This window comes from Salvelinus alpinus, chromosome 39, assembly GCF_045679555.1.
Source record: "Salvelinus alpinus chromosome 39, SLU_Salpinus.1, whole genome shotgun sequence".
In the NCBI taxonomy this organism is placed as follows: domain Eukaryota; kingdom Metazoa; phylum Chordata; class Actinopteri; order Salmoniformes; family Salmonidae; genus Salvelinus; species Salvelinus alpinus.
The window spans coordinates 7,749,119-7,775,786 of NC_092124.1; the positions used below are offsets into that span (position 1 = coordinate 7,749,119).

The 26,668-nt window shown below is 42.9% G+C and overlaps 2 protein-coding genes across 5 annotated transcripts in view; both read right to left on the reverse strand.

Annotated features, from left to right (window-relative positions):
- Positions 1-3,388: 3,388 nt before the first annotated feature.
- Positions 3,389-12,826, reverse strand: LOC139566792 (zinc finger protein with KRAB and SCAN domains 8-like). 3 transcript variants are annotated; one of them, XM_071388112.1, is made up of 6 exons: positions 12,120-12,826; positions 10,984-11,114; positions 10,599-10,775; positions 7,811-7,975; positions 4,880-5,010; positions 4,538-4,673 (listed from the first exon to the last, which is right to left on the reverse strand). In XM_071388112.1, the coding sequence occupies exons 1-5, from the start codon at positions 12,394-12,396 to the stop codon at positions 4,972-4,974; spliced, it is 789 nt and encodes a 262-aa protein (XP_071244213.1). In that variant the 5' UTR covers positions 12,397-12,826; the 3' UTR covers positions 4,538-4,673; positions 4,880-4,971. The 3 variants fall into 3 exon arrangements, with proteins under 3 accessions (XP_071244212.1, XP_071244213.1, XP_071244211.1); XM_071388111.1 differs by lacking the exons at positions 7,811-7,975; positions 10,599-10,775; positions 10,984-11,114; positions 12,120-12,826 and adding an exon at positions 6,212-7,773 and having other exon boundaries at positions 3,389-4,673; XM_071388110.1 differs by lacking the exons at positions 4,538-4,673; positions 4,880-5,010; positions 7,811-7,975 and having other exon boundaries at positions 8,380-10,775.
- Positions 12,827-21,069: 8,243 nt separating this feature from the next.
- Positions 21,070-26,668, reverse strand: part of LOC139566762 (uncharacterized) — a 29,642-nt gene continuing 24,043 nt past the window's right edge. For both annotated transcript variants that reach the window (XM_071388056.1, XM_071388055.1), the window contains exon 6: positions 21,070-22,478. In XM_071388056.1, the coding sequence (XP_071244157.1) occupies positions 21,520-22,478 (959 nt within the window). In that variant the 3' untranslated portion in view covers positions 21,070-21,519. The remainder of the gene's footprint in view (positions 22,479-26,668) is intronic.

Here is a 26,668-nt window from a genome sequence, read left to right on the forward strand (position 1 = left end):
TTTCTCGTTACAAGTGTCTTGGGGGAAAAAATTAAGTAGTTGAATGGAAGTAATGAAATAGGCATTTGTGAACATCATTTAGCCTATTCTCCCTCAGGAAAATAAAAAGATTTGGCATGGATCCTGAGATCCTCAAAAGGTTCTACAGCTGCAACATCGAGAGCATCCTGACTGGTTGCATCACTGCCTGGTACGGCAATTGCTCGGCCTCTGACCGCAAGGCACTACAGAGGGTAGTGCGTAAGGCCCAGTACATCACTGGGGCTAAGCTGCCTGCCATCCAGGACCTCTACACCAGGCGGTGTCAGAGGAAGGCCCTAAAAATTGTCAAGGACCCCAGCCACAGACTGTTCTCTCTACTACTACCTGGCAAGCGGTACCGGAGTGCCAAGTCTTGGACAAAAAGGCTTCTCAACAGTTTTTACCCCCAAGCCATAAGACTACTGAACAGGTAATCACTTACCCGGACTATTTGCATTGTGTGCCCCCCCCAAATCCTCTTTTTACGCTGCTGCTACTCTGTTTATCATATATGCATAGTCACTTTAACTATACATTCATGTACATACTACATAAATTGGGCCGACCAACCAGTGCTCCCGCACATTGGCTAACCGGGCTATCTGCATTGTGTCCCACCACCCGCCAACCCCTTTTACGATACTGCTACTCTCTGTTCATCATATATGCATAGTCACTTTAACCATATCTACATGTACATACTACCTCAATCAGCCTGACTAACCGGTGTCTGCATGTCGCCTCGTATGTGGTTTTATTTCTTTACTTACCTAACACCTTTTTTGCACTATTGGTTAGAGCCTGTAAGTAAGCATTTCACTGTAAGGTCTACACCTGTTGTATTCGGTGCCCGTGACAAATAAACTTTCATTTGATTTGAAAGTTCAAGCACAATAAAGCACCTTATAGAAATGAAGTAGTGCCTTCAGAAAGTATTCACACCCCTGGACTTTTTCCACATTTTGTTGTGTTACAAAGTGGGATTAAATTGATTTAATTGTATTTTTTTGTGTCAATGATCAACACAAAATACTCTGTCAAAGTGGAAGAAAAATTCTAACATTTGACTTTTTTTAAGATAAAAAAATAAATGAATTTATCTTGATTAGATAAGTATTCAAAACCTGAGTCAATACATATTAAAATCAAATACACTATGTAAGACTTTTTAGGCTTATACACTGCTAAAAAAAATAAAGGGAACACTTAAACAACACAATGTAACTCCAAGTCAATCACACTTCTGTGAAATCAAACTGTCCACTTAGGAAGCAACACTGATTGACAATAAATTTCACATGCTGTTGTGCAAATGGAATAGACAAAAGGTGGAAATTATAGGCAATTAGCAAGACACCCCCAATAAAGGAGTGATTCTGCAGGTGGTGACCACAGACCACTTCTCAGTTCCTATGCTTCCTGGCTGATGTTTTGGTCACTTTTGAATGATGGCGGTGCTCTCACTCTAGTGGTAGCATGAGACGGAGTCTACAACCCACACAAGTGGCTCAGGTAGTGCAGCTCATCCAGGATGGCACATCAATGCGAGCTGTGGCAAGAAGGTTTGCTATGTCTGTCAGCGTAGTGTCCAGAGCATGGAGGCGCTACCAGGAGACAGGCCAGTACATCAGGAGACGTGGAGGAGGCCGTAGGAGGGCAACAACCCAGCAGCAGGACCGCTACCTCCGCCTTTGTGCAAGGAGGAGCACTGCCAGAGCCCTGCAAAATGACCTCAAGCAGGCCACAAATGTGCATGTGTCTGCTCAAACGGTCAGAAACAGACTCCATGAGGGTGGTATGAGGGCCCGACGTCCACAGGTGGGGGTTGTGCTTACAGCCCAACACCGTGCAGGACGTTTGGCATTTGCCAGAGAACACCAAGAGTGGCAAATTCGCCACTGGCGCCCTGTGCTCTTCACAGATGAAAGCAGGTTCACACTGAGCACGTGACAGACGTGACAGAGTCTGGAGACGCCGTGGAGAACGTTATGCTGCCTGCAACATCCTCCAGCATGACCGATTTGGCGGTGGGTCAGTCATGGTGTGGGGTGGCATTTCTTTGGGGGCCGCACAGCCCTCCATGTGCTCGCCAGAGGTAGCCTGACTGCCATTAGGTACCGAGATGAGATCCTCAGACCCCTTGTGAGACCATATGCTGACACATGCACATTTGTGACCTGCTGGAGGTCATTTTGCAGGGCTCTGGCAGTGCTCCTCCTTGCACAAAGGCGGAGGTAGCGGTCCTGCTGCTAGGTTGTTGCCCTCCTACGGCCTCCTCCACGTCTCCTGATGTACTGGCCTGTCTCCTGGTAGCGCCTCCATGCTCTGGACACTACGCTGACAGACACAGCAAACCTTCTTGCCACAGCTCGCATTGATGTGCCATCCTGGATGAGCTGCACTACCTGAGCCACTTGTGTGGGTTGTAGACTCCGTCTCATGCTACCACTAGAGTGAGAGCACCGCCATCATTCAAAAGTGACCAAAACATCAGCCAGGAAGCATAGGAACTGAGAAGTGGTCTGTGGTCACCACCTGCAGAATCACTCCTTTATTGGGGGTGTCTTGCTAATTGCCTATAATTTCCACCTTTTGTCTATTCCATTTGCACAACAGCATGTGAAATTTATTGTCAATCAGTGTTGCTTCCTAAGTGGACAGTTTGATTTCACAGAAGTGTGATTGACTTGGAGTTACATTGTGTTGTTTAAGTGTTCCCTTTATTTTTTTGAGCAGTGTATATGCCTCATACACTGAGTGTACAAAACAGACACCTTCTTAATATTGAGTTGCGTGCGCACAGTGCCCTCAGAACAGCCTCAATTTGGGTATGGACTCTACAAGGTGTCAAAAGCATTCCACAGGGATGCTGGCCCATGTTGACTCCAATGCTTCTTATAGTTCTGTAAAGGTGGCTGGATGTCCTTTGGGTGGTGGACCATTCTTCATACACATTGAAAAGTGTTGAGCGTTGAAAATCCAGCAGCGTTGCAGTTCTTGACACAAGCCAGTGCGCCTGGCACCTACCACCATACCCCTTCCAAAAGCACTTAAATCTTTTGTCTTTCATAATTCACCCTAAATGGCACACATACACAATCCATTTCTCAATTGTCTTAACGCTTAAAAATCCTTCCACCGGTCTCCCCCCTTCAACTACACTGATTGAAGTGGATTTAAAAAGTGATATCAATAAGGGATTATAGCTTTCATCTGGTCAGTCTATGTCATGGAAAGAGCAGGTGTTAATGTTTTGTGCACTCAGTGTATATCACACAATGTCTGGATGCAATATTCTACCCAGCAATATTCAACACTGAAATCTGTCACACTCGTTATGTCAAATTATATTTTCTGATGACAATAATAAAAATGAATCGGTGTCTTTAATGCAGTGTTTGAACGTAACATCAGAAGCTACTGAGAGGAATGGTTGCTTTCTATGTTATAGAGTGGAATGTTTTTTCTGCTGGTGGTAGCTCCCATCTCTTCCAGGAGAATCTCTTCTCACAATGGGGTCAGCTGTAGGATTTATCCCCTGTGTGGACCCTCTGGTGTCTCTTCAGGTGACCAGCCTGGGCGAAACGCATGTGACACTGGGTACAGCCAAATGGTTTCTCCCCTGTGTGGACCCTCTGGTGCCTCTTCAGGTTGCCAGCCTCAGCGAAGCGCATATGACACTGCGTACAGCTGTAGGGTTTCTCCCCTGTGTGGACCCTCTGGTGGATCTCCACCTTCTGGAGGCAGCTGAAGCCTTTGTTACAGAACATGCAGAGGAACCGTTTCTCTTTACTATTGCCTGATGTTGCTCCCCCTTCCCTCCGCTTGGCCCTTTGGCCCTTTGAGTTCAATACTTGATCGAAAAGGACGTGGTCGTGTGAATCGGAAGGTCCCATCGACGTGGACACTGACTCGCGATCCCTGACCGTGTGTAAAGGAGAGTGGGTCGTGACATTTGGATTTGTCTCCAAACTTTCCCTGTAATCTAAGAAATCTCTGCCTTGTGAGTATCCTTCTCCTAAGTGAGTCTTGTCTACATTCCATGTCAGAGGAGCGTCGCCCTCCACTTTCACAGTCACCTCATCTACGACAAGACCCTCCCCTTTCTTATCTAGAGGCCCTTCAGAGTATACACCACTATTGTACTGGTTCCAGTCTTCTCTAGACAGATCAGTCTGTGTCTCTAAACCCAAGGATATGTTGCCAGGGTCCATTTCTGTAGCGTAAGAACAAGACGGATCATCACCACCAGTGTCTAACGTTTCACCATCTCCACGGGAATGAACCATCCTCTGGCTCTGGTGAAATACCGGTAAGTACTCTGTGCCGGGAGCAGGAGGATAGCGCAGTGGCCCCTTCCCCAGTCTCTCTGGGTCTGATCTGTGGTCAGATCCTGTGTGTAAGAGCCTGTGTGTTACAGTTAAAGTATCCGTGTCTGTCTCTGACTTGAGGACGGCGTTCTGCGTTCCACTGACCTCCGTGATTCTGTGTCGGGTCCTGGGCGGTGCTGGGGCGATGGTGGGGGGGTCCTTTGTGGCTACATGGGGCTCTACCGCCACTCGAGTCTGGGTGTCTCTGCTGTGCCATGCGTCCTCCTCTCTTTCAGACCTCTCCAGCTTGACCCCAGGACATGCAGCCTCTGCATCTGCAGACTGGCATAAGAAGAGAGGAGGTTATCACGTGTAAATGAGTTGAATTGGATAACAATGTCGTAGAGAAGTCTCACAAGCTCCCCTATGGCAGATACATGAGGATGTACATGTAAGACAGTGAATACCTGAGTGGAGCCTTCCGGTAGTAAACGGCCACATTTGATTTACAAATTAACTAATATTTCATGCAACACTATTACACTAACCTCTATGATGATAACGTGCTGGGTTGAGGTTCCACTCCCCTCATCAACAGTGATTGGTTGGTCATCTTTCCATGTATTGTGTCCTGCTGGCTTCACAAAGCTCTTGTGGCCTCCAGTGAGATGTCCTTCACCTGAGAGATTGATGGGGGAAAAGAGGTGTTTAGGTTAGCTACTGGCAATGCTTAATATACACTATTGACACGATTCAGAATTGGCAAGGATGTAAGGTATAACATTTCATAACTTCTTGACATACAATTGATTGATTATGTTCCATCACATTGTTTTCATTGAGTAAATAATGGTTAGTGCAGTAAATCAAGAATTTAGTTTGAATAAAATATTAGGTCGTTCCATTTAATTTCAATCATATTTTGACTGCACACCTTTTCATTTGGACTAAACTTATATATCTTTGCCCATGATAGAAGTAGTCAGATATTAGCTGTTCTAAGAAAGTGACAGATTTTACGCATTTTTAGATAGACGTTAATGGTAAAAAAAAGAAATCGATTCTTAATTTAAAAATAATTTATATTAAGAAATTATAAAATAGTTTAACAACCCTGTTTGAAAGCTTTTAAATTATATACAACTCAATTGTTTATTTTCCAGTGATGAAGACATGGATGTCTTACGGTAAGGTGGGGTATGCAAAACAGGTCAACTTTGAGCACATCGATCTCCTAAATGTTTTGGTATTCAGGTCCAAAAAGTTACTTTCTGACCACTTCTACCATGAGCAAATATGTAGAGAAAGTTTTGTTCAACTCAAAACGGGTGTGGTCAAAAAGTGACTAAAATCAAATGGAACAACCCAATATCATATTCTAAACAGATTCTTGATTTACTACATTAGCTATTATTTACTCACTTAAAACAATGTGATGCATGGAACATAATCAATCAAGCTATAAATAGAATGGTTTCAGTTATTAAGCTCATTTGGGGGATAGCTTTTGTGCAAGATAGCTAAGTAATCAGGTGTGAAATATTGCATATGTAACGGATGTGAAATGGCTAGCTAGTTAGCGGGTACGCGCTAATAGCGTTTCAATCAGTTACGTCACTTGCTCTGAAACCTAGAAGTAGTGGTTCCCCTTGCTCTGCAAGGGCCGCGGCTTTTGTGGAGCGATGGGTAACGACGCTTCGTGGGTGACTGTTGTTGATGTGTGCAGAGGGTCCCTGGTTGGGGCGAGGGGACGCCATAAAGTTAAACTGTTACACATAGTATCCAAAAACGGACCAAGATCCAATTCTGGTTAACCACATCGAAAGACACACATGCACAGAGGGCAACAGTCCCCGCAGCCTCTGCCTTGCAAAACGTACCTCTTGCCATTCCTCTGTATCGGTCAGGTATCTTGACACTACTGGAATGACTGGCGAGGACGCGCTCTCGCGTTGTCCTCTCTGCGCGCTCCCGTGCCACCTTCAGTTCCAATATCTGTAGTTTCCTCCGCAATCCCCTGTTTTCTTTCTGGCTTTGAGTTATTTCCAAACGAAACACTGCATAGTCGTCGTCTACGAGTTTACAGATATTTGCCACGGCTGCATTCGCTAGCACCTCCATAATGGAGGCTATTTGAGTGTGAAAAACCACACAGTCAGCCATTGTTAGCTAACGTTTGCAGCTAGCTTACCTAGACAATATCAACCAAGTCCTGTCTCCAACGCAAATTTAAGACTACCTGGGGCAAGTATGTGATGCTGTGCAGTTAAATTAGTAATATTTTTAGTTCCATGGCGTTAATAAATGTCAAAATAACAACAACAAAACCGCTAACGTGAAAATTGTAAATGGTCAATGCTTACTTCCGTTTACTACTACTTCGGTGAGGTTTTGTGACTAATTTTAAGCAAAATATGTATTGCCGCCACCCACTGGACGGGGTGAAAAAATGCACAAAATAAAATTTTATTCCGTTATGGTGAAGGGAAAATAACATTATTCCACACAAACTACAAAAAATGGATACAAACAAAAAAATTCTACTCCTTCAGTCATTCAAAACCCCAAATACCCTGCTAAGGCTCTGGGGCCGGAGATCGCATGAGACAGTACTCCATCCCAACGTGCACATGATGTCATTATGATGTCTTATAATGGTCATATTCTGGACACGATGTCATATGACCAAAATATTACTACTTTAAGATTTTTATTTTTTGACTGGATTTCAGCTGATTGGCCACTTTTTAAAGAGATTCACCCGTACTTTTGTATCATTTTTTTGCCAGTAGTTCTGAAACTAGCATGCACGAGCCAAAAGTGTTCCCTGAAAATTGTGTACTGCGTCACATGTCCAGATATGTGCACCATGTCATTTCTCTCTCGTGTCCATTGGGCCCACCCTTCAACCTCATTGGAAAATGGTGCGAGGGGCTGAAGTACATTTGCTAGAACTTGAATTGCTAGGGGGCTGGCCCAGGTGGGGGGAAATGGAACAACTTCAAGAAAACAGTCGCTTCCGTGGCAAATTGAAGGCAGTAATTCTGCACATAAATTATGCATGTATGAACTACTCATTGACACATCCAACCCAAAGCTGGAGGTTTAAACAATACACTACATGGCCAAAAGTATGTCCCTTCAAATTAGTGGATTCAGCCACAACAGTTGCTGACAGGTGTATAAAATCAAGCACACATCCATGCAATCTCCATAGACAAACATTGGCAGTAGAATGGCCCGTACTGAAGAGCTCAGTGACTTTCAACGTGGCACCGTCATAGGATGCCACCTTTCTAACAAGTCAGTTCGTCAAATTGCAATCCCCAATGAGGGATTGCTATGAGTACTATGCAAGCATGTTAGTTGATTTGATTATAAACACTTTTTTTTATTCAAAGGTATGATCCCACACTTAAGACAAAATGAATCAAGACCTGACCTAATACCATTAAGACAGTAGTTCACAGTGGGCTCACCTCAGTGAGACTGTGTGTGGTCCTGTGCTGCTCAGCTGGTTCCTCTGTGGGTTCAGGAGAAGGTGTAGTCTGGTTGTCCTCCATGACTATGGTCTCCTCAGTGTTACCCAGACCCTCCTCACACCCCTCCTCCTTCACCAGCAGCACCTCTGGACCCTCCTCCTCCTGGAAGAGAGAGGTAATACAGATTACACAGACATACACTCCATCAGGTACATACACACAGATAATAAACACACTTTCAACATGGAGTGTTTACCCATCCCCACTACGTTTGAGTCCTATACTGTAGTTACATAATTACTTAATTGTTGTTAAACCCATCATGGTGGACATAAATATGATGTTGTGGGTAAATATGAGTCAGCTATGATAGGTCAAAATTCAGACAGACCTGACTAAACTATTTTGATGTGTACAGTAGGTGTTTGTTAGTGTCTGGGTTTGTGTAGGTATTTTTAGTAAGTGTATATTGGTTATAACGTGCTGTCAGGTGTATGCAGAATAGGGTGAAATCAGATGTGATGTATACTAAAGAGAGTCTCAATGAAAGTCTTAGAAAAGTCCCATTGTTTTTATTATTTTTATTAATAATTTTAAATACACCATATGAAAACCACACATGCACATGTCTCCACTACAAATCTGCTTGACACACTGCATTCATTTTCTCATTAAAAGGTTATTCGGGGAAAAAATTAAGTAGTTGAATGGAAGTAATGAAATAGGCATTTGTGAACATCATTTAGCCTACACAGTACTAACAATATCACCTTTACTTATTCCACATTTTGTTGTTACAAAGTGGGATTAAAATTGATTTGTCTTTTTTCCCCCCAATCTACACAAAATACTCTAAATGGCAAAGTGGAAGAAAAATGTAACATTTGTAAAAAATAAATAAAAATAAAGTGAAAAATAAAACTAATATATCTTGATTCAACCCCTGAATACATAACATGTTAAAATCAAACACATTACGTAACACGTTTTAGGCTGTACAAAGTGTGTACAAAACATTGACACCTTCCTAATATTGAGTTGCACCCCCCCCCGCTTTTGTCCTCAGAACAGCCTCAATTTGTTGGGGTATGGACTCTACAAGGTGTCGAAAGCATTCCACAGGGATTCTGGCCTTTGTTGACTCCAAATCTTCCTACAAGTTGGCTGAATGTCCTTTGGATGGTGGACCATTCTTGATTGACACAGAAAACTGTTGAGTGTGAAAAATCCAGCAGCGTTGCAGTCTTGACACAAACCGGTGCTCCTGTCATCTACTACCATACCCCTTTCAAAGGCACTTAAATATTTTGTCTTGCCCATTCACAGACTGAATGGCAGACATACACAATCCATGTCTCAATTGTCTCAAGGCTTAACAATCCTTCTTTAACCTGTCTCCTCCCCTTCCTCTACACTGATTGAAGTGGATTTAAAAAGTGACATCAATGAGGGATCAAAGCTTTCACCTGGTCAGTCTATGTCATGGAAAGTGCAGGTGCCCTTAATGTTTTGTAGACTCAGTGTATATCACACATGTCTGGATGCAATATTCTACCCAAAAATATTCAACACTGAAATCTGTTACTTTGGTTATTCCAAATGATATTTTCTGCTGAAAATAATGAAAATGAATCTTTGTCTTTAATGCAGTGTTTGATCTAAACATCAGAAGCTATGGAGTGGAATGTTTTTTCTGCTAGTGTATTCTGAGGTAGCTCCTCTCTGACAACCTCTTCCCACAGTGTGTACAGGCGAACCGCCTTTCGCCCGTTTGGCCCTTCAGGTGCATCTTCAGCTGGTGCTGGCAGGAGAATCTGTTCTCACACTGGGGTCAGCTGTATTATTTCTCCCCTGTGTGGACCCTCTGGTGTCTCTTCAGATGACCAGCCTGGGCGAAGCGCATGTGACACTGGGTACAGCCAAAGGGTTTCTCCCCTGTGTGGACCCTCTGGTGCTTCTTCAGGTTGCCAGCCTCAGCGAAGCGCATATGACACTGGGTACAGCCGAAGGGTTTCTCCCCTGTGTGGACCCTCTGGTGGATCTCCACCTTCTGGGGGCAGCTGAAGCCTTTGTTACAGAACATACATAGGAACCGTTTCTCTTTACTTTTGCCTGATGTTGCTCCTCTACCCCGTGCCTTGGCCTTTTGGCCCTTTGAGGTCAATAACTGATCGAAAAGAACGCTGTCCTGTGAATTGGAAGGTCCCATCGACGTGGACACTGACTCGCGATCCCTGACTGTGTGTAAAGGAGAGTGGGTCATGACATTTGGATTTGTCTCTAAGCTTTCCCTGTAATCTAAGAAATCTCTGCCCTGTGAGTGTCTGTCTCCTAGGTGATTATCTGCATTCCATGTGGGAGGAACATCACCCTCCACTTTCACAGTCACTTCATCTATGACCAGACCTTCCTCTTTCTTATCTAGGCACCCTTCAGAGTATACACTACTACTGTACCGGTTCCAGTCCCCTCTGGACGGATCAGTGAGTGTCTCTAAGCCCAAGGGCATGATGCCAGGGTCCATCTCTGTAGTGTAAGAACAAGACAGATCATTGCCAGTCTCTAATGCGTCACCTGAGTCCCGAAGGGAATGAACAGTCCTCGGGCTTGGGTTATCGTGAAGTAAATACTCTGAGCCAGAAGCAGGAGGACAGCCCAGTCTCCCCAGCCCCAGTCTTTCTGGGTCTGATCTGTGGTCAGATCCTGTGCGTAAGAGCCTGTGTGTTACAGTTAAAGTATCCGTGTCTGTCTCTGACTTGAGGACGGCGTTCTGCGTTCCACTGACCTCCGTGATTCTGTGTCGGATCCTGGGCGGCGCTGGGGTGATGGTGGGTGGGTCCTTTGTGGCTACATGGGGCTCTACAGCCACCCGAGTCTGGGTGTCTCTGCTGTGCCATGCGTCCTCCTCTCTTTCAGACCTCTCCAGCTTGACACCAGAACCTGCAGCCTCTGCATCTGCAGACTGGCACAAGAAGAGAGGAGGTTATCACGGGTACATGAGTTGAATTGGATAACAATGTTGTAGGGAAGTCTCACAAGCTCCCCTATGGCAGATACATGAAGATGTGCATGTAAGACAGTGAATACCTGAGGGGAGCCTTACTGAAATAAACAGCCACATTTGATTTACAATGTAACTGTAATATTTCATGCAACACTATTACATTAACCTCTATTATGATAACTTGCTGGGTTGAGGTTCCACTCCCTTCATCAACAGTGATTGGTTGGTCATCTCTCCATGTATTGTGTCCTGCTGGCTTCACAAAGCTCCTGTGGCCTTCAGTGAGATGTCCTTCACCTGAGAGAGTGATTGGGGGAAAAGAGGTGTTGAGGTTAGCTACTGTCAATGCTTAATGGTATATTATACACTATTGACATGTTCTAGAATTGGCAAGGATATAACTTCTTGATATACAATTGATTGATTATGTTCCATGCATCACAGTTTTCAATGAGTAATTAATGGAAAATGCAGTAAATCAAGTTAGATAATGATATTGTGTCGTACCATTTCATTTCAATCATATTTTTACCGCAGAACTTTTAATTTGGACTAAACTTGTATACATATTTGCCCATGATAGAAGTAGTTAGATATGAACTGTTCTGAGAAAGTAGCTGATTTTACCAATTTTTAGATAATTGACATTAATGGTAAAAAAAAAAGTTCATTGTTATTTAAAAAAAATAATTATAAAATAGTTTAACAACCCTGTTTGTAAGCTTTTAAATTATATACAACTCAATCGTTTATCTTTTCCAGTGATGAAGACATGGATGTCTCACGGTAAGGTGGGGTATGCAAAACAGGTCGACTTTGAGCACATCGATCTCCTAAATGTTTTGGTATTCAGGTCCAAAAAGTTACATTCTGACCACTTCTACCATGAGGAAATATGTAGAGAAAGTTTTGTTCAACTCAAAAGGGGTGTGGTCAAAAAGTGATTGAAATCAAATGGAACGACCCAATATCATATTCTAAACAGATTATTGATGTACTGCATTATCTATTATTAACGCACTTAAAACAATGTGATGTATGGAACATAATCAATCGAGCTATAAACAGAATGGTTTTGGTTAAGCTCATTTGGGGGGAGATGTGGAACGACCCTATTGTGTCTTTGGGCAAAATAACTAAGTAATCAGGTGAATTATTGCATACTAACTATCCAAAAACTTACCAAGATCCAATTCTGATTAACACATCTAAAGACACACATGCACAAAGGGGAACGGGGCTACAGGCACTGAGCTATATGAACCGAGACAGCCTCCACAGCCTGGGCCTTGCAAAATGTACCTCTTGCCATTCCTCTGTATTGGTCGAGGATCTTGACACTACTGGGACGACTGGCGAGGACGCGCTCTTGCGTTGTCCTCTCTGCGCGCTCCCGTGCCACCTTCAGTTCTAGTAGTTTCCTCCGCAATGCCCTGTTTTCTTTCCGGCTTTGAGTTATTTCCAAACGAAACACTGCATAGTCGTCGTCTACGAGTTTACAGATCTCTGCCACGGCTGCATTCGCCAGCACCTCCATGATGGAGGCTATTTGAGTGTGAAAAACCAAACAGTCAGCCATTGTTAGCAGCTAACTTTACCTAAACAACATCAGCCAAGTCCTGTCTCCAACGCGAATCAAATACTACCTGGGGCAAGTATGTAATGCCGTGTAGTTAAATTAGTAATCTTTGCAGTTCTATGGGTTTAATAAATGTCTAAATAACAACAATATAACCGCTAACGTGAAAATTGTAACTGGTCAATGCTTACTTCCGTTTACTACTTCTTAGATGAGGTTTTGTTGCGAATTTCACGCAAATGTGTATTGCCGCCACCAACTGGATAGGAGTGAAAAAATACACTCAACTATATTATGGGGAAGGGAAAATAACATTATTCCACACAAACTACCAACATTTTACAAAAACTACAAAAATCCCACTCCAGTCATTCAAAAAGTCAAATACCTTGCTAAGGCTCTGGGACCTGAGAGGGTGAGACAGTACTACATCCCAACTGGCACATTATGTCATTATGATGATATATAATGGTCATATTCTGGTCAGGATGTCATATGACCAGTTTAAGATGTCTTTTTTTGAGAGAAAATGTGTACTACATCACATATGTCCAGATATGTGCACCAGGTCATTTCTCTCTCGCTCTCTCGCTCTCTCGTCCACTGCGCCGTTAGGCCGCACTGCAACCTCATTGGACAATGCTGCGAGGGGCTGAAGTACATTGGCTAGAACTTGAATTGCCTAGGGGCTGGCCCAGATGGGGGGAAATGTAGAGAAAATGGCTTGGCACAACTTCAAAAATACAAACCAAATCAAATGTTATTTGTCACATGTGTCGAATACAGTGAAATGCTTACTTACAAGCCCTTAAACAACAATGCAGTTTTAAGAAAATACCAAAAAAAAAGTAAGTGTTAAGAATAACAAATTAAATAGCAGCAGTAAATAACAATAGCGGGGCTATATACAGGGGGTACCGGTACAGAGTCAATGTGCAAGGGCACCGGTATCGAGGTAATTATGTACATGTAGGTAGAGTGGCTATGCATAGATAATAACAGAGAGTAGCAGCAGTGTGTGGGGGGGGGGGCAATAGTCTGGGTAGCCATTTGATTAGCTGTTCAGGAGTCAGTTAGCTGTTCAGGAGTTATGGCTTGTGGATAGAAGCTGTTTAGAAGCCTGTCGGACCTAGACTTGGCGCTCCGGTACCGCTTGCCATTCGGTAGCAGAGAAAACAGTCTATGACTAGGGTGGCTGGAGTCTTTGACAATTTTTAGGGCTTTCCTCTGACACCGCCTGGTATAGAGGTCCTGGATGGCAGGAAGCTTGGCCCATGTGATGTACTGGGCTGTACGGACTACCCTCTGTAGTGCCTTGTGGTCAGAGGCCGAGCAGTTGTCATACCAGGCAGTGATGCAACCCGTCAGGATGCTCTCGATGGTGCAGCTGTAAAACCTTTTGAGTATCTAAGGACCCATGCCAAATCTTTTCAGACTCCTGCAGGGAATAGGTTTTGTCGTGCCCTCTTCACGACTGTCTTGGTGTGCTTGGACCATGCTCCACTACAGCCCCGTCGATGAGAATAGGGGATGTGCTCGGTCCTCCTTTTCCTGTAGTCCGCAATCATATCCTTTTGTCTTGATCACGTTGAGGGAGAGGTTGTTGCCCTTGCACCACACTGTCAGGTCCCTAACCTCCCTATAGGCTGTCTCATAGTTGTCGGTGAGGCCTACCACTGTTTTGTCATCAGTAAACTTAATGATGGTGTTGGGGTCGTGCCTTGCCGTGCAGTCATGAGTGAACAGGGAGTACAGGAGGGGACTGAGCACGCACCCCTGAGGGGCCCACATGTTGAGGATCAGCGTGGCGGATGTGTTGTTACTTACCCTTACCACTTGGGGGTGGCCCGTCAGGGAGTCCAGGATCCAGTTGCAGAGGGCGGTGTTTAGTCCCAGGGTCCTTAGGTTAGTGATAAGCTTTGAGGGCACTATGGTGTTGAACGCTGAGCTGTAGTCAATGAATAGCATTCTCACTTAGTGTTCCTTTTGTCCAGGTGGGAAAGGGCAGTGTGGAGTGCAATAGAGATTGTATCATCTGTGGATCTGTTGGTGCGTTATGGAAATTGGAGTAGGTCTAGGGTTTCTGGGATAATAGTGTTGATGTGAGCAATGACCAGCCTTTCAAAGCATTTCATGGCTACAGACGTGAGTGCTACGGGTCGGTAGTCATTTAGGCAGGTTACCTTAGTGTTCTTGGGCACAGGGACTATGGTGGTCTGCTTTTAACATATTGGTATTACAGACTCAGACAGGGAGAGGTTGAAAATGTTAGTGAAGACACTTGCCAGTTGGTCAGCGCATGCTCGGAGTGCACGTCTTGGTAATCCGTCTGGCCCAGCGGCCTTGTGAATGTTGACCTGTTTAAAGGTCTTACTCTCATCGGCTGCGGAGAGCGTGATCACAGACTCGTTCGGAGCAGCTGATGCTCTCATGCATGTTTCAGTGTTACTTGCCTCAAAGCGAGCATAGAAGATATTTAGCTCGTCTGGTAGGCTTGTGTCACTGGGCAGCTCTCAGCTGTGCTTCCCTTTGTAGTTTGTAATAGTTTGCAAGCCCTGTCACATCCGACGAGCGTCGAAGCCGGTGTAGTACGATTCGATCTTAGTCCTGTGTTGACGCTTTGCCTGTTTGATGGTTCGTCGGAGGGCATTGCGGGATTTCTTATAAGCTTCCGGGTTAGAGTACCGCTCCTTGAAAGCGGCAGCTCTACCCTTTAGCTCAGTGCGAATGTTGCCTGTAATCCATGGCTTCTGGTTGGGGTATGTACGTACAGTCACTGTGGGGACAATGTCCTCGATGCACTTATTGATGAAGCCAGTGACTGATGTGGTGTACTCCTCAATGCCATCGGAAGAATCCCGGAACATATTCCAGTCTGTGCTAGCAAAACAGTCCTGTAGTTTAGTATCTGCTTCATCTGACCACTTTTTTTATAGACCAAGTCACTGGTGCTTCCTGCTTTAATATTTGCTTGTAAGCAGGAATCAGGAGGATAGAGTTATGGTCAGATTTGCAAAATGGAGCAATCAACAGTTGCTTCAAAACTGGGGATTTCGTGGCTAATTGAGGTAAGACAGTAATTCTGCTCATAGATTATGCATGTATGAACTACACATTGACACATCCAGCCCAAAACAGGAGATTTAAAACATACACTACATGGCCAAAAGTATGTCCCTTCAAATTAGTGGATTCGGCTATTTCAGCCACAACCGTTGCTGACAGGTGTATAAAATCGAGCACACAGCCATGCAATCGCCATAGACAAACATTGACAGTGGAATGACCTGTACTGAAGATCTCAGTGACTTTCAACGTGGCACCGTCATTGCGGTACCGGAGCGCCAAGTCTAGGTTCAAAAGACTTCTTAACAGCTTCTACCCCCAAGCCATAAGACTCCTGAACAGCTAATCAAATGGCTACCCAGACTATTTGCATTGTCCCCACCTCTTTTACGCTGCTGCTACTCTCTGTTTATTATCTATGCATAGTCACGTTAACTCTACCTACATGTACATATTACCTCAAATACCTCTACTAACCGGTGCCCCCGTACATTGACTCTGTACCGGCAGCCCCTGTATATTGCCTCGCTATTGTTATTTTTTACTTATCTATTTTTACTTAACACTTATTTTTCTTAAAACTGCATTGTTGGTTAAGGGCTTGTAAGTAAGCATTTCACTGTAAGGTCTACACCTGTTGTATTCGGTGCATGTGACAAATAAGATTTGATTTGACGCCACCTTTCTAACAATTCAGTTGCCCTGGTCAACTGTAAGTGCTGTTATTGTGAAATGGAAACGTCTAGGAGCAACAACGGCTCAACCACGAAGTGGTAGGTCACACAAGTACACAGAATGAGAACGCCGAGTGCTGTAGCGCGCAGCACTGCCTCTGGAAGCAACGTCAGCACAAGAATCTTGGTCGGAAGCTACATGAAAATGGTTAATGGCCGAGCAGCCACACACAAGCCTAAGATCACCATGCTCAATGCAAAGCATCGGCTGGAGTGGTCTAATGCTCGCTGCCATTGGACTCTGGAGCAGTGAAAACGCATTCTCGAGTGATGAATCACGCTTCACCATCTGGCAGTCCAACGAATCTGGGTTTGGACGCCAGGAGAACGCTATCTGCCCGACTGCATAGTGCCAACTGTAAAGTTTGGTGGAGGATGAATAATGGGCTGGGGCTGTTTTTCATGGTTCCAGTGAAGGGAAATCTTAACGCTACAGCATACATTGATTACATTCTCAATGATTCTGTGCTTCCAACTTTGTGGCAACAGTTTGGGGAAGGCCCTTTCCTGTTTTAGCATGACAATTCCCCTGTGCACAAAGCAAGGTCCATACAGAAATGGTTTGTCAAGATCGGTGTGGAAGAACTTGACTGGCCTGCACAGAGCCCTGACCTCAATCCCATCTAACACCTTTGGGATGAATTGGAATGCCGACTGCGAGCCAGGCCTAATTGCCCAACATCATTGCCCGACTTCACTAATGCTCTTGTGGCTGAATGCAAGCAGGTCCCCGCAGCAATGTTCCAACATCTAGTGGAAAGCGTTCCCAGAAGAGTGGAGGCTGTTATAGCAGATAAGGGGGGACCAACTCCACATTAATACCCATTATTCTGGAATGAGATGTTCGACGAACAGGTGTCCACATACTTTTGGTCATACAAATGTACCAAAATACTAGGTTAATCTATAATGAGAATGCGTCCTCTAATGCATAATTACGTTATTTCCTGACATTCGGGCACACCAGGGTGCCCGCATGGCGCTCTCTATAACGCCTGCTACGAGGGTCAGGGATTAGTGCCTGGTCAGGGATAATCAATACGTCTTTCGCCTCCGACTCATTGAAGTAGAGGTCCTCGTCCAAATCAATGTTACTGATAGCCGTTCTGTTGTCCAGAAGCTCTTTTTAGTCATAGGAAACGATGGCGGAAACATATAAAAAAAAGTTAAGACCAACGCAAAAAAAAAACACAAAATAGCACACTTGGTCAGGACCCCGTAAAACGGCTGCCGTTTCCTCTGGCACCATTCAATAATTTGTTACATCTTGGACGAATTGTAATTCATAACATATCATACGAAACAGATGATGGACTTCCACAAATGAATACCTACCATATGAAACGTAACATAACGTTTGCTCTGGTCCAACGTTAAATCAACTTGGAAGTTCAAAGACACAGAGTTCCTCCATAGGAGCCGCTCCTCCGTAGGTATAATTCTGTGAAATAAGAAGATGCCCAGCGCTTCAAGGCAAGCTTCCTCCATCCTCTCTCTCCTCACCTGCAAAATGTAGACTGCATCTTGCAACATACACTGTGACTGGCAGAACAGTGTGTGTTTGTCTTTCATTATGATTAAACCATGCTGTTACAGCAAAATACAATTTGCTTTTAACGATTTTCCAATATAGATTAAATTGCTTACCTGCTCCATAGCAAGCTGCTCAATCCGCACTGATTGGGGAAGTAATTTAATGTCGAGCTGTTAGGTTTTCATTCTCAGAGTAAAAAACTCTACGGACACTATGAAAGCTTAACCAAGTTTATTCAGAGGGTCAATACAGCTGCATTCAGACAAAAACATTTTCGCACAAGCACAAGTGTATATATACTCTAATTTATATGCATTCCTCCTTCTCTCCAACCCTTACATCTTTTATGGTTCGACAGGAAGACGAAGTTTACCTTTACTATGTTACGTCTAGTCTATGAGACCAGGCTGGAACGCTTGACATCTCTAGCTTATGAAACACATTCCAGACACGGGCTCTTGCTATTTTGCCATAACTAATTTGACAGAGAAATATCAGCTCGATAGGATAGCCAAATGCAGCTATTGCTAATCTAGGCCCCGTTTACACTGAAGAGAAAGGATCTTATTGGTTGACGTTATATAGCTTAAATGGTGTGGTTAAATTAAAAAGGTATGCGAGCTGTTCTTTCAAATATGGTACTGCTTATTGCATTACACATCTAATCTCTTATGATCAGAATCTTTCAAGCAGAGAGCAGACTCGTTTAGAAAGAACAGTGTGTTAGCAAGAATAGAGTAGAAAATAATAATGCATTTATTCCATTTACATCACCTTAGTAAGGTAAATATGAAATTGCCCTTGTTCTAGCCTAGGTTTACTGTCTCTCTAAAAACCGGTCTTTACACAAACCTGTTTCAAATGACAATTTAACAAAGGGTTAATGAGTGTTATGTGGTTACCCTCTTACCCCAAGACACTTCACATGTTAACTGTAATACAGTGGGTATCATAAATATTCACCCACCTTGGAATTGTTCACATTTTGTAAAGTGGAATTGAAATTAGGTATATATTAGGTTTTATTTTTCATTAATCTTAACAATTAAAAAAAAATCTTCCACTTTGAGAGTATTTTGTGTAGGTTATTGACAAAAAATAACAAATTGCTTTTAATTCCACTTTGTAACCAAATAAAATGTGAAGAAACCCAAGGGTGGTGAATACTTACGATACCCACTATGTCAGCTTAATAATGGTTCCCAGATATTCCTTGTGTATGTCTCAAGCCACACTGCTACGATTTCTCCCCATTGTGGACACTCCTATGTCTGGAAGGAGACGCTCTTGTAACATAGTTTGCACTTGAAGGGCCTCTCCTCGGTGTGAACGGTCTTGTGCATCTTCACATACTTCGCCTCAGTGAAGCGCTTGCAACTCGTGGGGCAGGCGTACAGTTTGTCAGCGTCCGTCCTAACACTCAGCCTCCCACGTTGTGACCCAATGACACCAGAGGGGATAGAATCAGGAGCCACCACCCTCAGGTGGATAGTCTCTGAGCTCCATCCTTGACTTCTAGCCATTGTTTGGAAGTTGTTGGGATTCTATACTGTGTTATAGGCTATGTACCTCTTGTGGTGAACACCCATCCTGACCCTGTCTGTATTGGTGGGGTAACCATGAGGTAACTGAGGAAGGCTAGACCTAGAGTTTCTATGAACCCAGTCACAAGGCATTAAATAATATCCTGAAGGAGAAGACAGACTTGCTGATAGACTACCACCAGGAAGGTCTCCCAACACTCTCTGTGAAGGCTGAAGCCCAGGGTGACCTGCTCTGTTCATCATGGATACTGTGGTGTTTATCATAGGAACAGGAGGGTCTATCTCTATCAGCCCCAGGCCCTGCTTCATCCCTGCACTGAGACTGAAGAGAAGGGTCTGGGCTGCAGACTGGATCCTGACTGGAGCTTCTGTCTATCTGATGACCACCAGGACTGAGGTTGTTCAGTCCACCTGTCCACTGGTTGTGTTCTCTGTGGTGGTGGAGTCTCTGTCCCTTGCGGTTGGGTTCTGGTTCTGACTCGGGAAGGGAAAGCAATGGCTCCTGATCCAGCGTCCTGATCTGGGGTCAGGGTTTGTGACCAGCCACTTCATAGGTCCAGTCTCTCCCACCAGCAACACCGGACTGCAGACTGTATACACAAATGGGCATTTCAATGTAAAAAGACCCATGAGCACTGATGTGACATTCATAAGAGCATGTCAAATTGAGTGTCAAATGAATGCTAAGAGTATATATATCTCTTAAATTAAGGCATATATACATTTTTCAAACATTTTCTATTGTAAAAAAATGTCAATGGGCAGAGGCTTTGATTTCTGGTCAAACAGATGGAAGAGGGTCTTAGACAACATCTCCCAGAAAAAAAGTCTTCAGGTTTTAGAAATACATCAAACCACAACTTTTTCTGTACGTTTAAGAAACATTACCTTGTGCCTTGTAATTCCGTTAACAAAACCCCACATATCTTTTGGATATTTTCTAATTTCTCTCCCTCATGAGGAGGAAGGATAATGAAAGTTCACAGAAGTTACAAGTAAAGGTAGATCTACCATTAGTTAGTGTTTTTACTGATATCAAGTTTATGAATTAAGGGATTTAGACTTGTAATTCTGTTTCCAAATTGGTAATGGATTAACTGCAATTAAATTGGATACAATTGGAAATCACAGTAGTCACACACCACAGTTAGGGCTCTTGCTACTGTTCTTCTATCCACTGGCATACTGTTTTATCTTTCTGTCATCTGGTGGTCAAAGCAAGACTGTGAAAACAGTCTGGACCAACCCACCCTCTCACACACTCTCCTCTCCAGTTATTGTCTCCTCTCCTGTCTCCTACCACCTACCCTCTTTCCATTTACTGTTACAAGCATCCTCACCCAGTGAGCACCAAGCGAAACCGGACGTCTGTGGATGTGGAAAACTAGTTGAAATTTGGTCAGCCCGCCCTTCTGAAATTCTGTTACCAAACAGTTGTGTTTTTGTAAAATATTCTGTGGAAATTGTTCAACTTAGTCCTTATGCATAGAGTTGTGTGTTTGTTCAACTTTGAAATCAATGTTTTTTGTTTTGTAACATTTTGAAGTGGAATTGCCCAAATTGAACAGAAATGCATAAAGGTTTATATAAGAAACATGACATTATAAAATGTTAACCACAGTCAAGCCCTATTCTAACAATGTGATTCAAGTACCCAACAATATGGATCCATTGGAGTTTATCAAGAAAATGTCCATATGTGTTGATTCAAGAACTAAGTATAATGTTTTGGTTCGACTGAGATAACAGAAACTCAGTCCCTGCAATGATACAAAAATAACCAAGTCAGACAGCACAGAGTAAATTTTGTATTTAATTTCAACAACACTCACAACTTTGAAGTACATTACTTTTATTGCACAAAACGATACGTGACAAGTAGAATAACTGTTCTCACTATGGTAACACTTTCCATTTTCTGTAAATCTGGTACCCTCGCTTTGATCAAATTCATTCTAGAATACTTTGGATAAGATTCAACATAACACACATCTTTACTACTTTATATCAAGTAAACATGAATTAAGGCACTATCCTCATGTCACTATAAACACCAGCATCAATTTAAAAAAGGGACATACTTGTCACTCTTAATCAGTGAAGCATTTTATCACACCAACCATCACCATATCTACTCTCCCTCATACTAATTCTTTCCCCAGTTCACTTCATCCAGTTGAAGTTCTCTGTACATCCAAAACCAACAAAATTGACGACAAACTAACTAGTTCTACATTACATTTCACTATACATGGGCCGTGTGCATTTTCTGCTGGTGTATCCTGAGGTAGCTCCTCTCTGAGAACCTCTTCCCGCAGTGCGTACAGGCGAACGGCCTCTCTCCTGTGTGGATCTTCAGGTGCATCTTCAGCTGGTGCTGGTGGGAGAACCTCTTCTCACACTGGGGACAGTTGTAGGGTTTCTCCCCTGTATGGACCCTCTGGTGCCTCTTCAGGCTGGACGAGTGTGAGAAATTGGCCCGGCATAGGTGGCAGCCGAATGGTTTCTCCCCCGTGTGCATCCTCTGGTGGATCTCCACCTGTTTAGGGAAACTGAAGGCTTTCCCACAGAATGAACACGGGAAGCGCTTCTCCTTGGCGCTGCCACCTTTACTGATTCCATCTCTACTACTCTCAGTTGTCAATGGGCTTGTGTAGCCATTTAGTGTTGAGGCACTGGCATTGTCTGAGGTCTGGTTTAACATAAGGAGAGTGTGAGGAGGATGAAGGCCAGGGAGTGTCTGTGTTGTCGCAGGGTCCATGTTCCAGTTGATAGATCCTATAGAAGGCAGGCTGAAGGCAGCACCTGTTAGGGGGTTAACCTGAGGCCCCATCAGTCTCTCTGAATCACGACTATAGGAGCAGGACGGAGCATCGCTAGCCGAGTCTGTGTCTGTTCTTTCCTGCCGCATACGGACACCTCCCTGTCCCCGCAGACCAAGTCTACGCCTCACCCTTGTCTCAACCAGTCTGTTGTCATGGAGACTAGGTTCAGTTGTTTTGTGTTCGACTCTCTGTTTCTGGTTAACAGTGTTGTTCCCCAGCCCAGAGTTGAGGATGCTGTCCCATCCACTGACCTCCACTATGTCATCTCTGGTCCTGGCCTGCTCAGTGATGTCATCCCCCTGGCCCTTGGCTGCACCCGTCTGGGTCTGGGTATCCAAGATGGCTGCCCAGTCTCCTCTGTTATCCTCCAGCCAATCAGCTGCAGGAAGGGGTTACAAAATAGACTTTTAAACATGGCAGAGAAAACTACATATGGAGAGAAAAAAAAGTTAATTACCTGGTCAAGTTCATACATTGTAATGTGTGTTTTTTTTAAACTATTTTCTACATTGTAGAATAATAGTGAAGACATCAAAACTATGAAATAACACATATGGAATCATGTAGTAAACAAAAAAGTATTTAACAAATCAAAATATATTTTATATTTGAGATTCTTCAAATAGCCACCATTTGCCTTAATGACAGCTTTACACACTCTTGGCATTCCCTCAACCAGCTTCACCTGGAATGCTTTTCCAACAGTCTTGAAGGAGTTCCCACATATGCTGAGCACTTGTTGGCTGCTTATCCTTCACTCTGCGGTACAACTCATCCCAAACCATCTCAATTGGGTTGAGGTGGGTGATTGTGGAGGCCAGGTCATCTGATGCAGCACTCAATCACTCTCCAACTTGGTCAAATAACCCTTATACAGCCTGGAGGTGTGTTTTGGGTCATTGTCCTGTTGATAAACAAATGATAGTCCCACTAAGCACAAACCAGATGGGAAAGCGTATTGCTGCAGAATGCTTTGGTACCCATGCTGGTTAAGTGTGCCTTGAATTCTAAATAAATCACAGACAGTGTCACCAGCAAAGCACCATCACACCTCCTCCTCCATGCTTCATGGTGGGAACCACACATGCTGAGATCATCCGTTCACCTACTCTGCGTCTCACAGAAAGACACGGCGGTTGGAACTAAAAATCAAAAATGTTGACTTATCAGACCAAAGGACAGATTTCCACCGGTCTAATTTCCATAGCTTGTGTTCCTTGGCCCAAGCAAGTCTCCTTCTTATTTGTGTCCTTTAGTAGTGGTTTCTTTGCAGCAATTCGACAATGAAGGCCTGATTCAGGCAGTCTCCTCTGAACAGTTGATGTTGAGGTGTGTCTGTTACTTGAACTCTGTGAAGCATTTATTTGGGCTGCTATTTCTGAGGCTGATAACTAATGAACTTATCCTCTGCTGCAGAGAAAACTCTGGGTCTTCTATTCCTGTGGCGGTCCTCATGAGAGCCAGTTTCATCATAGCTCAATGGTTTTGCGACTGCACTTGAAGAAACATTAAAAGTTCTTGAAATGTTTCGCATCGACTGACCTTCGTCTTAAAGTAATGATGGACTGTCGTTTCTTTTTGCTTATTTGAGCTGTTCTTGCCATAATATGGAATTGGTCTTTTCCCAAATAGGGCTATCTTCTGTATACCCCTTCTACCTTGTCACAACACAAATGATTGGCTCAAACCCATTAACTTCTCTAGGATAGGGGGCAGCATTTTCACGTTTGGATGAAAAGTATACCCAAATTCAACTGCCAGCTACTCATCCCCAGAAGATAAGATATGCATATTGTTAGTAGATTTGGATCGAAAACACTCTGAAGTTTCTAAACTGTTTGAATCATGTCTGAGTATAACAGAACTTATTTAGCAGGCGAAATCCCGAGGACAAACCTTTTCAATGGATTTTCATTGGGAATACATATTTCTAATTGACCTTCTTGCAGTTCCTACCGCTTCCACTGGATGTCAACAGTCTTTAGAAATTGTTTGAGGGTTTCTCCTTTGTGTAATGAAGAAGTACGGCCATTTTGAATCAGGGTCACTTGTTGTGTCCTGTTTTTAGAGGCGCATGACCAGAAAAACAGTTTGTTTTAATCCTGTATTGAACACAGATCATCCCGTCTTCAATTTTATCGATTATTTACATAAAAAAATACCTAAAGTTGTATTACAAAAGTAGTTTGAAATGTTTTGGCAAAGTTTACAGGTAACTTTTGAGATATTTTGTAGTCAAGTTTCACAAGTTGGAACCGGTGTTTTTCTGGATGAAACGCGCCAAATAAATGGACATTTTGGATATATATCGACGGAATTAATCGAACAAAGGGACCATTTGTGATGTTTATGGGACATATTGGAGTGCCAACAACAGAAGCTCGTCAGAGGTAAGGCATGAATTATATTTTTATTTCTGCGTTTTGTGTCGCGCCTGCAGGGTTGAAATATGCTTCTCTCTCTTTGTTACTATGGTGCTAACTCAGATAATAGCACCGTTTGCTTTCGCCGAAAAGCCTATTTGAATTCTGACATGTTGGTTGGATTCACAACCAGTGTAGCTTTAATTTGGTATCTTTCATGTGTGATTTATTGAAAGTTTGATTTTTATAGTAATTTATTTGAATATGGCGCTCTGCATTTTCTCTGGCTTTTGGCCAAGTGAGACAGTAGCGTCCCGCCTAAACTCAGATTTTTGGATATAAATATGAACTTTACCGAACAAAACATACATGTATTGTGTAACATGAAGTCCTATGAGTGTCATCTGATGAAGATCATCAAAGGTTAGTGATTCATTTTAACTCTATTTCTGCTTTTTGTTACTCCTCTCTTTGGCTGGAAAAATGGCTGTGTATTTCTGTGGCTATGTACTGACCTAACATAATCGTTTGGTGTGCTTTCGCCGTAAATCCTTTTTGAAATCAGACATGTTGGCTGGATTCACAACAAGTGTAGCTTTAATTTAGTGTCTTTCATGTGTGATTTCATGAAATTTTTACTGGCTTTTGGCCAGGTGGGACGCTACCGTCCCACATATCCCAGAGAAGTTAATAAGGAAAGACAATCCACAAATTAACAAGGCACACCTGTTAATTGAAATGCTTTCCAGGTGACTACCTCATGAAGCTGGTTGAGAGAATGCCAAGAGTGTGCAAAGCTGTCATCAAGGCAGGGTAGCTATTTGAATAATCTCAAATATAAAATATATTTTGATTTGTTTAACACTTTTTTGGTTACTACATGATTCCATATGTGTTATTTCATAGTTTTGATGTCTTCACTATTATTCTACAATGTAGAAAATAGTCAAAATAAAGAAAAACCCTGGAATGAGTAAGTGTTCAAAAACTTTTGACCGGTAGTGTACATTTTATTGATTTCATCTAATGGAATGAATTTTTTTTTTAAATTTAAGAACAAGGGTCATCACACAATAATTCTATTTTTTTTTGCATCCCATTGATCTTTTAGATAGAAATTATTCAACAATATTGCATTTTAAAATGAAGTGCCCTTTAATATAGAGCACATAAAAATCTGATTTGCTTATATGAATAAAGACATTTCTAGCCCGTGTCAAAATTCAGCATTTTGACATTAACCTTTGTGCATTTTAACCCACTTAACCAACATTTCTATATGTTTTCACCCTCATTAAGCCCTAGTTATTGTTTTGCTTTGACAAAGTAATTACTGAAGATTATTATTTGTTTCATGTGATTTTTACCTTAATTTTAAGGTAAAAAAGACCCTAATTTTAAGGTAAAAAAAACATTATTTTCAAAAAACATTGAACATCTAATCGTGAAATCATAGTGTAAAATCAGGTGAGCTGGTTATTCTCTTTATACTCTGAGCGGGTCGAACATAACACATAAACCCTGTTACCTATAGATAGACAAAACATTTCTAGACGTTTTTTTTCTTGAAGCTTGCATTTAATTGCCCCTTCCTGTTGTACACAACAAGCGTCCATACCCACGTCGGGCAGAAATGAGCATTTGGATCAGGAAAGTTTCCTCTCAAGACCTCTACAAGCCATAATGCTGAATAAAATGATACTTTACCTGTTGTCCGTGTGGTTGGTCCTTTTGCAGGTTGGAATGTATATCATTTGTATTTCTGTTTTTTATTTTCAATACTGATGCAATTTGCACGTGACAAACACTTGCACAATGTGGCCGAGCATAACCGAACGGCAAGCACTACCAGCAGATTGCGATAAAACGTGCTTCGGTCGACTACATTCGGCTATTGTCTACATATTGTGCATCACGTGCAATGTGTTGACTGATTGAAATTACAAGCGACAGAACCTACCGGCGCCACAAAAAGTTGAGTAAACAACACTTCTCTCTGGATACCTTATCTCCACCTCCTACTGCCAAAAGGACCAACAGCATAAACAACCGGTAAAGTAAGTGTAAATATTATTTTATTCAACATTCTGCCTTGTAGAGACTATTTCTTTAAGACTGATATCCATGGAGTAACCATGGTAACAGTCTGATTTTAGGCAACCATTCCCTGTCGCAAGGGGATTCATGGCTGATTTAAGATTCATTT

Excerpts from the sequence above, each read along its gene's own strand:
- LOC139566792 (XM_071388111.1), bottom strand. The coding sequence starts at position 6,494 with ATGGCTGACTGTGTGGTTTTTCACACTCAAATAGCCTCCATTATGGAG. Across the intron at positions 5,011-6,211 it reads ATACAGAGGAATGGCAAGAG|GTGAAGGACATCTCACTGGA; the intron begins GTACGTTTTGCA and ends TCAATCTCTCAG. Across the intron at positions 4,674-4,879 it reads AGCACGTTATCATCATAGAG|TCTGCAGATGCAGAGGCTGC; the intron begins GTTAGTGTAATA and ends TTCTTATGCCAG.